Genomic DNA, 12,237 nt, shown 5'->3' with positions numbered 1-12,237 from the left:
GATTTATCGAATTGAAGATGATGGATAACAGGGGCTGGATAGACAAAAGAAGGCTAGATCGTGTAAACGAGGGTTACTTGTGGATAGACTGACTCTAACATCAATGTCATGTTGATTGAACGGATATTTTGGTTGGGCAAAACCCAAAACGCCGACGTCAGCTTAGCTTAGATAGCCTTGAATCAGACTGTATAACAGCTGAGTCACAGAATAATGATTATACATAAGGGTCACTCAGGTGTACAACGTGTCCTCATGTCGCCCATTATTCCAGCCAGATGATTAGGATTTCTCACTTGTTTCCAACCATTAACATTACATGACGTCAATACTTAATAATGAATTCAAGTATAGTTTTACTCAAGAAATGACTTTGGATCACTTTTAAGGTTGGAAAAAAGTCAAAAACCCTCATCATCTGGCTGGATAATGGCAGCCACCATGCGCAGCACGACATGCGCTAGGACAAAAACATCAAAGTTACTGACACGAGTGACTCCTCTGTATATTCTTATTCTGTGGCTGAGTGGTGAACTGACTGAGGCTATTCAAACTCACGTGATTGATGTGAAATCATGCATGCTCTTTATATATTGTTTCCTCGCAATAACGTCAATCTTCGTGATCATGGTTCATTCATTACCGGTTGTATTTTTGAATTCAGTCAATAAATGGCCAAATGTCGCAGAAATAATTGATGAAAGAATGTTTTCTGAGACTATAAAAATACTCTTAAAGGTCCTTGGCATATGACTGGATTTGAATATAAGTCGGAGGTACAACGTCCATGTCGTAGGTCAATTATACTTCTTAAAGTGCCAAAATTTGATGGTTCAATAATCTCTGCTTTTTTATAAACACCCAAATACCCTGATAGCTGACTTATTCTGCTTTTGGCAAAACATATCCCTTTCAAAGTCATCAGTGTTTAGGTGACTGAGCCATTTATGCAGCAGATGTTTACCATTAAAAATATCTTTGCTCTACGTCATGCTCCTGGCACTATTTTGGATAATAATGAAAGGAATTTGCAAACGTATTGGGATTTTTAGTTGTTTACATTTAAGAAATGACGTTTCACGGTTGTCAAGGAATCCGCTCCTCAGCTGGTTCACTAACACTCTTCGTTTTGAACCTTTTATTTTACAAGCCAAACAATCTACAAGTACATCACTGGAGTATTCTTACGCTATCTATTAGAGTTAGTTATTTACATGTTATTTATACTATCGGTAATTACATAAGTCGAGCTTTCCTTTACGTCATTAGCAGTACTCACACTTTCATTGCGTTTCAAGTTCTCACTCGTTGCAACAAAAAAGAAGAATTACTAAACAAACAAAGAACTTACAAAACGTACTTAAAAAACAAAGAAATGTTAAAGTGAACTAACATAGTTACGACAATTTTATTGCTAAGCTCAAAAGAATGCAATATTCCACAACGGTTAAGTAGTCTTTATCTTGAAATAAAAACAATAAATTTTCAACCTGTAGGGCACTTTTGCCCCCCCTGCCCATCTCCAGAAAAGGCAAGGGGTGCCGTTGCCCCCTTTGCCCCCCCCCAGTTCCGGCGTCCCTGAACCAATTATAAACGTTCATGCATTATTCACGAAAAGACAATGAAACATCCTCAGTTATGAAGTAGACTAATTATTCATATCTGGCTCTCGCGTCAACTACTGGTCAGAATTTTGCAATCGCTCCTAGACTCAAAATGTTAAAGACTTTATTTGTGTCATCTCTCCTGATTGTGATGGCTGGTTTGCCAATGTAAGTTTAAACCTTATTTCAGCCACATTTGTCTTATTTACGAATGAATGTACAGATTGTGTATTTTGGTGTCAGTTGCCACTCTGTTGAACTTTGGAATTTCATAATGCAAGAATTTCGGATTTTCTTTCTGAACTCGATTTGTTTTAACTCAGACTGACCGTAAAATTGGATGATGGTGCTATTACTTGCATCTGTTGAGCTTTTTCCTTTTGGGCTCTCATGTTTTCCTTTGACGTTACTTAAACTGAATGTTGCATGCATGTAACGTTAAAAGCTTAATGCTCCAGAAGTAGGGTTGATTCGTTCTAGCATTTATCCAATTTTCAAAGGTGGAGGATTGCAGTTAAAGTCGAAAAAAGCTCTCTCCCGTGTTGTGCAGTTTCTAATCGGTGAACATAGGCAATTTTTATTAAAGATTTCATAAAATTTTACTCTTGAGTTAAATCCTCACAATACAGCACTGCTGGCAAAAACTAATTAAATGACATTGTAGCCTACATTTTTTGTCAGGAATAATGGAAAAGTTACATAACTTTATTTTCATATCAAATCTTTACAATGTTGCGTGCAACTGTACTCATCATTAATATTAGCGTACTTGAATAATTTTTATGCTTCTTGCACTTTCTTTTCCTCTCATCCTCCGGCCTGTCAGTCTTTGCGCGTGATGTAAAGATTTCTTTGTGCTGTAGTGTTTACGCCTCCATCATATAAATCAGCTGTAAAACTCTCCGTTCAATGGACTCACAATTTCATCCACTGACAAAATTGTTTAAATCTTCGCTTACGTAAATCGTGAATTAAAGTCTAAAGTGAATTAATGGCGCAATTTCAGATCATTAGCATTATGAACATCGAAAATTTACATAGCACAACCTTAGTTGCGGGCATACTACACCCACGGAATGAATAACAGTGCTTATACCTTAAATATTCTGGATATGAAACACTGAAATTGTTGTATTCTGTAAAAAAAACACCATATTCAGCAAACAATTAAAAAAAAAATTCCGAAGAGACAAGACACTTTGAGATTACAAAATATGAATCAGAACAAGACGCCTTGTCAATCGCAAGATGTCTCTTCTCTTCGGAATTTTTTTTACTTTCTTTTTGTAGTAGTCTGTATTCTAGTGTTTGAGAGTTATGATCGACAAACTAATGAATGATCTTCAATACAACGTTTTATTAGATCCTTTGGCTTTCAGAGACAAGTCTGCTATTACAGGAAAGCCCCATTTAAGCGCCTACGAATTTGTTGGAATTCATTCAGGTATGTATCGTTGACACTTATTTCCTATTCTTCACGGTGAATTTGCAAACATAGGTATTTAATTCTTATGAACGAAATAATACATCAAAATTGATCCATTGAAATTTCGTGTACAACAGCTATTCAAAAAAAGACATCCCATATTGTTTGCTGTCTATATATAACTACAGTCTTATCATCTTTGGCAAGTTTCACACTAAACAACTGTCTTTTATCACCTACCATGTTCACAGTCATACATTCCCAATGACTCTTTTACCCCAATCAATCCCATATTGTTTGCTGTCTATATATAACTACAGTCGTATCATCTTTGGCAAGTTTCACACTAAACAACTGTCTTTTATCACCCACCGTTCCATGTTCACAGTAATACACTCCCAATAACTCTTTTACCCCAATCAATCCCATCACATACCATCGTAGGCGTGAGAACAAATTTAAACTATTTTTTTGGAGGGAGATTGAAGTCGACTAGTAGGTGACTTGACCCTTGTCCTTTTAGTCTTTATAAGGCTTTGTACCTTTTAAATATTCTAGAGACCTGTAGCTACTAACGCAGCACTTGGAGCAAGTGATGAAACCATTACTATATTGTCGTACTTCGTTACAATACACATACAACAATTAATACAAACGCAAGTGTAGGGGTCTAGTACAATCAATATATTACAACAAAAACAAAGAATTAAACTAACCACCAAAACGATTGGCGGTTCTCGATACAGGTATTTTAGTATATTGCCAGTAAGACTAAAACGATCTGTCTGAGTTTTGTTTCAACCCTCTGAAGAGTTAAAATGGTACTAGGTTAGTAGCTACTTGAATGGGAGCAAAGATGTTAGCGATATTAACAAAGTGCTGTGAATAAGGACATATCAGATTTTGGCAATGCTATAGTATCTTGTTGGGGATCTACGTCTACGGGGCACTCTAGTCCCCCGCTTCCTGCGCATATGCATACCACCTACAGAGTTGTTCACTATTTGTGACTTGTCGTCGTCGGTAAATTATTTGTTAACTTCTTTGAATTAAATAATTAACTTTGAACATGCAGGTGGCGACCAAGACTATGTATGAAACGAATAAGACCACTAAGACGTTATTACAGAGATTGCTGTCAAGGATGGACGAAAGGATTCTTTGGAAAATGTAGCAAAAGTATGTTTGATTTTTTCCTGGATTTAAATGGCTGTCTTTGCAAAAATGACTGCATGCGGCAAGACTTTTATGTAATGTTGTACTTCCAAATAATCCACCCCAATCAACATAGCTACGTAACATACGTAAACAGCGCTTCCATGCGTTTCTAAACTGGATATTTCGTTTGTAAAATGCGCAACAAACATACAGTTTATCTCGAAAAGGTATTTCTCCGCAAAATCAATTTTTTGAGTTTGGACTTTCTTGACATCATTATTGTATTTTTATTTTATATTAAATAATTTCGAAATTATTTTTTTGGGGAAAAAGCTCAAAAAGTATCCTCAAAATTTGAGCAAGATAAAATTGTTTAACAACTTTAATTTGTCGCTTTTTAGAAACATGTATTGTATTACCGCAGTTTGTATACAAGCAAATGTGTCCCTTGGCTCGTCGTTCAAGCTTAAAACTTCAACAAAAATTCTACATTTTAACGAAACCTCCCAATCCACCAAAACAGTTCCCTAATCAATCAACAAACCTTGCTGAATGCGTGTCCTATCCTTTGCTCAATCAATCGACTCCCAAAGTTGTCGCTCGCAGTCTTACGAATGCTGAACTGTACGAGAGTAAATGGTTGTTGAACTACGTCTCCATGACGGTCCGGAACAGAATACTCAGTGCAGTAATTCGTTCAAAGAATCCACAGTACAAAACAAACGATGACTACAGCAATCTGTTGAAAACGTTTCGATCCAGTCAAACAAAAGGTGTCGTTCCACTGAGGCTCCCTGGTCTAAAGGTAAATCACGACAGTAAAAATGCAAAAGTACATTGTATTTGGCACATTCATGTGCAATAGAGCTATGTTATTGTTGCCAGTGAGGTGCCACACGGGAAAAGGATTCGATCGTTAATTTTATAATATTTATTACGCATTCCAAGATAGTGTTCAGATAACTGTTTAATAAACTTTTAGATAGTTAGCTTAGATGACAGTATAAGTATTACTAGAGTATTACTGGGGAGGGGAGGGTTAAACCAGAAAAGCTTTAAATGTGGGGCTGTCTTGTAAGTTAAGCGATAACTTTAGTAAAAGATAAGGTCCATGATGAAGCTTTCGTGGATCATGAGGTCGAATATGTCAGAGCAAGATTAGATGATTTTAAATTGGTCTTGATATTCCAGTGATTGGTGAATTCCAATTTTTTCAGAGATTCAAGTGTGTAAGTGGCGTGTATTTGTTAAGGTTTAAAAAATCTCTGTCATTTTTACAGCCTACGACTTTCAATCTTACTCGTTTGTCTCCTTACATAAAATATCCTTCGCAAGAGCTGCCTTTTTATGACATCATCCAGAACGAACATTGGCAAGATGATCACGTGTTCACAATGCAACGGTTGGCTGGCATGAACCCTATGGCCATCAGGAAAATGACAAAAGAAGGTAAGAGTAAGTCTCGAGTCATTTAAACACAGAAAAAATAAGGACCAGCAGAAATTTACAAAACACGACATTCGTTGAAAGAACATTGTTCAAAACAACGTGCTTTTACTGCATATAGGTAAAGAAAATAGTTTTTTAAATAAGAATAGTAACTTTATATGTACATAGAATTTTATTCTGTGTAAACAAAAACAATGGTACATGGTAGATCTATGATTCTGATTAAACTTGTGTGCTACTCAATTGTGCATGTCTTTTTTCATAGATTTCAATGAGAACTACGTCAACAAGAATTATGATTGGGATGCAGCTATGTCGAGAGCTTCCGGAGAAATTACAACAGTCAATGAGGTAGACAGTTGTTCAGTCTGAGAATATATGAATTATAGAAAAAGATCACCATTGACTTGTGTATTCACTTTTTGCTTCTGTGTAAAATAGGAGATTAGAAATGGAAGGGCTTTCATAATCGACTACAAACTGTTATTTGGTGTTTCCAATATGGACGATTTTTATGGTAAAATGAAAGGAAGAACAATGAGGAGGTCTACAAGTCCATTTTGTGTGTTTGTTGTAGTAGAAGACTGTGGTGATTTGAGGCCAGTTGCCATTCAGACAGACCTTACTTCAGGTAAATACAGATCATCGTCCACATACGCATATGACGATGTCTGTTTGATATGGATTACAGGAAACATTTAACAAATGTATATATTAAGGTCTCATAGAGTAAAAAATATCTTTGCAAAGTGTTTTGTCTTAAAACATCGCCCATAGTTAATATTTTTACCTCATTGTGATCAATAGATATTCCTAACAGTGTGCATAGTTGAGCTATAACGAAACAAAAAAGACAATGCTCAGTGATTGAGCTGTAACGAAACAAACAAAGAGAATGCTCATTGAAGAACTTAGGTGTTCTTGCTTTGCCCTCTTTTTAAGGGTGACTTTATTTTCTTGTCAAAAACAAAATAGATTCTCCAGTGTACTCTCCAATTGATGGAAAGAAATGGCTTAATGCAAAGATGGAGCTCCAAATTGCCGATCTTACTTATGAAGAACTTGTCGAGCACTTAGCAAAGACACATCTTCTTATGGAACCAATGTGTGTCATTATGCAAAGGACTCTTTCCAAATTCCATCCTCTTTATCAGATATTTCTCTGGCATTGTCGTGGTCTTTTAGTCGTTAATTCTGTGGGATTACCTGCGCTCTTAGGAGAAAATAACTTCTTACGAAAACTGTTTAGCATTGGATATTCTGGTGGTCTTGAACTTATCAATCGAGCCTACAATGAAATTTCATGGGATACCACAGACTTTGTGACTAATCTGAGGGTAAAATTGTTGATTTTTTGTTGCCATATGATGCTCTGAATTAATCTCACTTATTGACGACAAAGTCTACAAGCATGTCAAAATCCTTTGCTTTGTACAATATGTATTGATGTTTTCTTTCCTCTTTTCAATTTGATTGGTCATTACTTAAGTCACAGTTACTTGGGCTCTCTAGTCCTTAAGTTAGAAAGTAAGTTAGAAAAATCAAAAAAAAAATTTTAAAAGCTGAGAGCTACACATCTTAAAATCATGAAGGGTTATTTCGACTTTGAAAGTTACATACGAGCAACATGAAAAAATAATTGGCCCAGTTATAAGTTCTTGTGAATTACTGTGAAGCAATGTTTTGAATTTAATTTTTAGAAACGAGGTGTTCACAGTAAGGATGAACTTCCTTACTTTCCATACAGAGATGATGGTCTGCTTTTGTGGGAGGAAGTTGGTGATTATGCTGAAGAATATGTAAATCTGTAAGAACAAGTTCACTTCTTAAAGTGCTTGAATACATTTTTTGAAAAACCACATTGTGTTTAGAACAATGAGGTCCAAAAAATGACTTTCATTAATGCCATTTCTTGCCTTTAAATCAAAAAAAGTTGTTGTTCATTTGGCAAATCTCTTGCCGCAACTAAAAAAAGAATGTTGTTTTAAAGGTATTACAAAAATAGTATAGATGTGATCAAAGACAAAGAGTTGCAAAATTTTGCAAATGAATTATCTGCAAATGGTAAAGGGAAAATGGTGGTATAGGAATGGTAAGTCAAGTTTACACAATTTTGACGATCATAGATATTTATTGCTTGAACTTTAGCAACTACAAAATGCATTCCTAAAATGCACATTTTAAAATATAAACTTATATATGTCCCATGTCTGTTGAAACTTTCACTTGGAAAAGGATTCTACTGAATTTGAATTTCCTTCGTTTTCTTTGAAAAATTTATAAGAACCCATTTTTCTATCATTGTTTGGTCACTAAACATACATACAGTGGTTTATTAGAAGTATACTCGTTCGAAGCGTCTAGATTTTCCATATTTAACTAAATGAATCAATAACCAACGTTAAGATTGAGATTATTATTTATAAAATTTTTTTCATGAAAATATGAACGACAGTAAAAGTATGTTTTGTTCCACTTTTGATCTTAGTTAAAGAAATTTCCAGCAAGGATTAGATCAAAAAGAGCACTTATCGACGTCGTAAAGAGAATTGTATTCATTCCAGTGCAACACAGTGCTGTCAATTATGCAGTGTCTTACTACAGTGGTTTTCTACCAAATCAACCATCCAAGCTTTACAACGATACTAGAGTGCCACCTGGAGACTTTGGATTTAATAGTTTGCCACAATCTCATGGTGCTGTGGTAAGATTGGATTACATGGATAAGATTAAATTAGATCAAATTAGATTAGAACAAATTAGATACATCTGCCACTACCACGCTCCGCTAATATCAAATACAACATTGACGATTGTGGGTATTATTGATGATCTAGATCAGCTATTTCTAGACACCCCCCCCCAAAATCAAGGATATTTCTCTAATACAAAAATGTAGTTATGTGTGCTAATATATTTGTTGAACAATTTTAACTTAACAAAGCCAAGGATCCTCTAATAGATCTAATTATTTAATGTTTCCCAGTATGAACCGTTAAACATATAGTTTACAAGTCCAAGGTAGCTACGTTGCTCCGTTGCCTTTCCTAAATTTAGTGATTCTTGATACCTTTCGATTTTCTTAGGGTCTGCACCTCTCGAGAGGATATTGTGATAGACGTTGATGTTCTTTTGCTGTATTCATCTTGTGTTTTGAATTAGGTTGCTATCTTGCAGTCGTTGTAGTACTGTCTAAAATCTTTGTCATCCTCTGTTTGACTATTTCCATATATTATAATATCATTTGATATGTTTTTTAACATTCAGTATTCCACTAAACACTGTTTATAAACACATTTTGTAATCTTGTACCGTTCCTTTCCCTCAAGTCCTCTCAAGGTCGATTGAGAATATTAACACCTTTCTCCGAAACCGTGACGAGTTATTGTTCAGTGTTCAAGAATATTTGTCACTTGATTTTTGCGGGCGCATTGGTAAAACTGCACGTTAATATACAAGCTGTTTTAATCGAGTATAATAAATACAGCGTTAAGTTTCTTTTGGGTTCATTGTTCCTTTGTATCGTGAAGGGTGCGAAAGATTTGGTAGTTTTGATTTCTTTCCCTCCTAAATAAATTCATATAGCCTGCTTTCCCGTATTGGGTTGCTGATATCCATCAATAAAGGATGTAGTCATTTTTGTACTAGATGCAGTTGTAGGGTTATCTTTGACCACTAACAGTGTGAAGACTGACAATTTAAGACATCGCGTACACTCTTACTCTTTAACATCTCCTCACCATCAATAATAGAGTGATGAAGTGACACATATTGCCGTGGGTAAAAACTTTATTTTACGATTTCTGTGCTTTATATTCCCAATTATCGCATTACACTAAAATTCTCACAACTATCCTAATTATATTTATGCTAAATAATATTATTATATGATAATTTCACTTAGGAAGGAGTGTCTTTATCGATGTCTTTGGGTTCGCTACGATTCGACGTTTTTCTTGACTATGGCAACAAATTGAAGGATCATCGTGCTAAGGCTGTCGTCAATAAATATCACGCAAGATTGACTGGACCAATCAACAATATAATTACGAGAAGAAATAAAGCAAGATTAGCAGTGGGAAAGTTCACCTATCCTTATTTGCTGCCTAAATGGATAACCAACAGTATTCATACATAAGTATTTTATCTCACATAATGCACGAGCATTCATAAAGTTTGTCACAGACTCAGTTGTTGTTGTAGTTACATTTTGTAGTCAAATATTGACTTTTTTCAACTCATTTATGAATTGGTAAAATGGGATTCCTTAAACAACAGTTTAGTTCAAAAGATGGTTAAGTTAGAAAGTCGAACAAATTGTTTTTCATGGCACACGAAGCAAGTAGAAAGTTGATTTGAATATGATGAAAAGAAAGAAAATATGAAGTTAAGAATTAAGTGGTTCACAGACAGCTTTAAGCGAAGGTCTTTGTTAGGACTTAGAAGATAGTGCATCTTTAACCTTTCCTATTTGTCAAACTCATCGTTTCCAGTGATCGTTTCTCCGTCCAATTAATATGACTAGATGATTGAGTTGAGCTTCCGATTCCGAAGCCACTTGAGAATACATATTTTAATACGACCACACAATATGTCGCAATGGAATCTAATTCAGGGTTGCATGGCTCCAAGAATGAAGAATCTTTGATAATTTTGAGCTTATGAAAGACAAAATTGCTACATTATTACGACTTGAATACGTTAAATTGTGATTTTGAGCCTTACAAGTAAGAAAATAGTGGCAAGGTAGAAGAAACTCCATTATATTCCAATGGTGTGATTAAACAGGGAAACATGTATATAAGCAATAAGTGTATCCACATTCGAAATTTGTACGATTAAGTTCATGAATATTGTGTTTCATAGAATGCATCGAAAATGTTTACTCGAAAGTTCATTCTATGACGCAGCAATGTATACAAGCAAGGCCATCAAAAGTGGGGGAAGAAAAGGGCGCTTGGTTTACTTCTGATAGCCGTTAGCAAAGCTATCAAATGTGCTACAATTCATGATTTAGTAAGAGTGATCTCTTTGCAAGTATTTATGGCATTCTGAGAAGTAATTCTTCTAAACGTATGGTTTTTGATGTTTCTGAATGACTGCTTTCCGCCATTTTGAAATTCAATTTGGATTGAGAGCATAAATGGTTGTTGACAATGTTGATTTGCATGTTTCCTACAACTGTTGCTTTGAAGATAATTTCAAAGATTGTTGCGGATACATTTGAATAAATCACACTAACTGGTGTTCATATGTTCATCTCGGGAGTCCGAGTATCAAAGTCCACCGCGCATGAGCGATCATTTCGGTGTATTTTGATAAGAGTTGATGGCTCACTGCTCTCCTCCATTTTATAGAAAAAAATGAATGACGATCGAACGCCTTTCGTCTGCGTTGTCTCATCCACATGCTAATTTCGGTATTTTCATACATTTAACTTTTTGCAGATGTGTGATAAACTAGACATTGTCGATGTGCTGTCGGTTGTTTTAAACTCAATTACGGACATGCATTACATTATTCATAAAGGAATATTGAATTATCATCAATTGTGAAGCGGACCGTTCATTCGGATCTATCTCTCGTGTTAATAGCTGGTTATAATCTCTTAATCGTTTAGAGACGCAAAATGTTCAAGTTTTCATTTGTGTCAACTTTATCGATTGTGATGGCTATAGTGTGTCAATTTGTCTTGTTTACAAGTTAATGCACTGGTTGACTGCATATTTTTGATGTTGTGCTATCAAATATTGTGGCGTAGATCCATGGTTGTCTTTTAGACTCTTGCTTTAATGATGAGCAATACATCTGTATTATGTTGGCCTGTTTTAGTTAAAGTATCAGAATTGGGCGTTTCCTATAAGAGACATAAGAGCTCGATTTGTTTAACTTTTACTGACCAGAAACTTGATGGTAGTGCAATCAATCAGAGTGAAGCGGACCGTTCATTCGGATTTATCTCTCGTATTAATAGCTGGTTATAATCTTTTAATCGTTTAGAGACGCAAACTGTTCAAGTTTTCATTTGTGTCAACTTTATCGATTGTGATTGCTATAGTGTGTCGATTTGTCATGTTTACAAGTTAATGCACTGGTTGACTGCATATTTTTGATGTTGTGCTATTAAATATTGCGGCGTAGATCAATGGTAATCTTTTAGACTCTAGCTTTAATGATGACCAACCATCTGCATTATGTTGGTCGTTATAGTTAAAGTATCGGAATAGGGCGTTTCTTACAAGAGCTCGATTTGTTTAACTTTTACCGACCTGAAACTTGATGGCTATGCAATCAATCAGAGTGCTTTTTCATTGTATTCTCCTTATCAAATATGATGTGAGATGAATGTCTTGTTGTAATATGCCCAACTAATATTTCCAGCCTCCGGCAAATTTCCCCCCTAAGTTTGATTTGTTTGTGCTGTCTAGTGTCAAGGTTTGAGAATCGCTGATTAAAGTAGACCGAAGGCTCTCCATTCCATTGTTCTACTTGATTTTATGAAAATAAGTTATTTTTTTTAAAACGTTTTTGCAGCACTATATTTGAAAATAGTTCTGCTACTTTGAAAACATTTCAACAGGAAATGAGGATGTCTTTGAG

At 35.2% G+C, this 12,237-nt stretch overlaps 1 protein-coding gene across 1 annotated transcript; it reads left to right on the top strand.

Moving 5' to 3' along the window:
* Window positions 1-2,952: 2,952 nt before the first annotated feature.
* LOC124444381 (polyunsaturated fatty acid 5-lipoxygenase-like) lies at window positions 2,953-10,516 on the top strand. The gene is given in 12 exon segments (XM_046994981.1): window positions 2,953-3,048; window positions 4,106-4,209; window positions 4,590-4,993; window positions 5,469-5,637; window positions 5,903-5,988; window positions 6,079-6,268; window positions 6,613-6,974; window positions 7,338-7,444; window positions 7,628-7,707; window positions 7,710-7,729; window positions 8,126-8,341; window positions 9,542-10,516. Coding segments are annotated over 11 exon segments (1,953 nt in total). The 5' UTR covers window positions 2,953-3,048; window positions 4,106-4,124; the 3' UTR covers window positions 9,776-10,516.
* Window positions 10,517-12,237: the final 1,721 nt, after the last annotated feature.

This window comes from Xenia sp. Carnegie-2017, unplaced genomic scaffold (genome assembly GCF_021976095.1).
Source record: "Xenia sp. Carnegie-2017 unplaced genomic scaffold, XeniaSp_v1 HiC_scaffold_21, whole genome shotgun sequence".
Taxonomy (NCBI): Eukaryota; Metazoa; Cnidaria; class Anthozoa; order Malacalcyonacea; family Xeniidae; genus Xenia; species Xenia sp. Carnegie-2017.
Note: the sequence above shows the minus strand (reverse complement) of the source record. Positions and strands in the feature narration are given on the sequence as shown.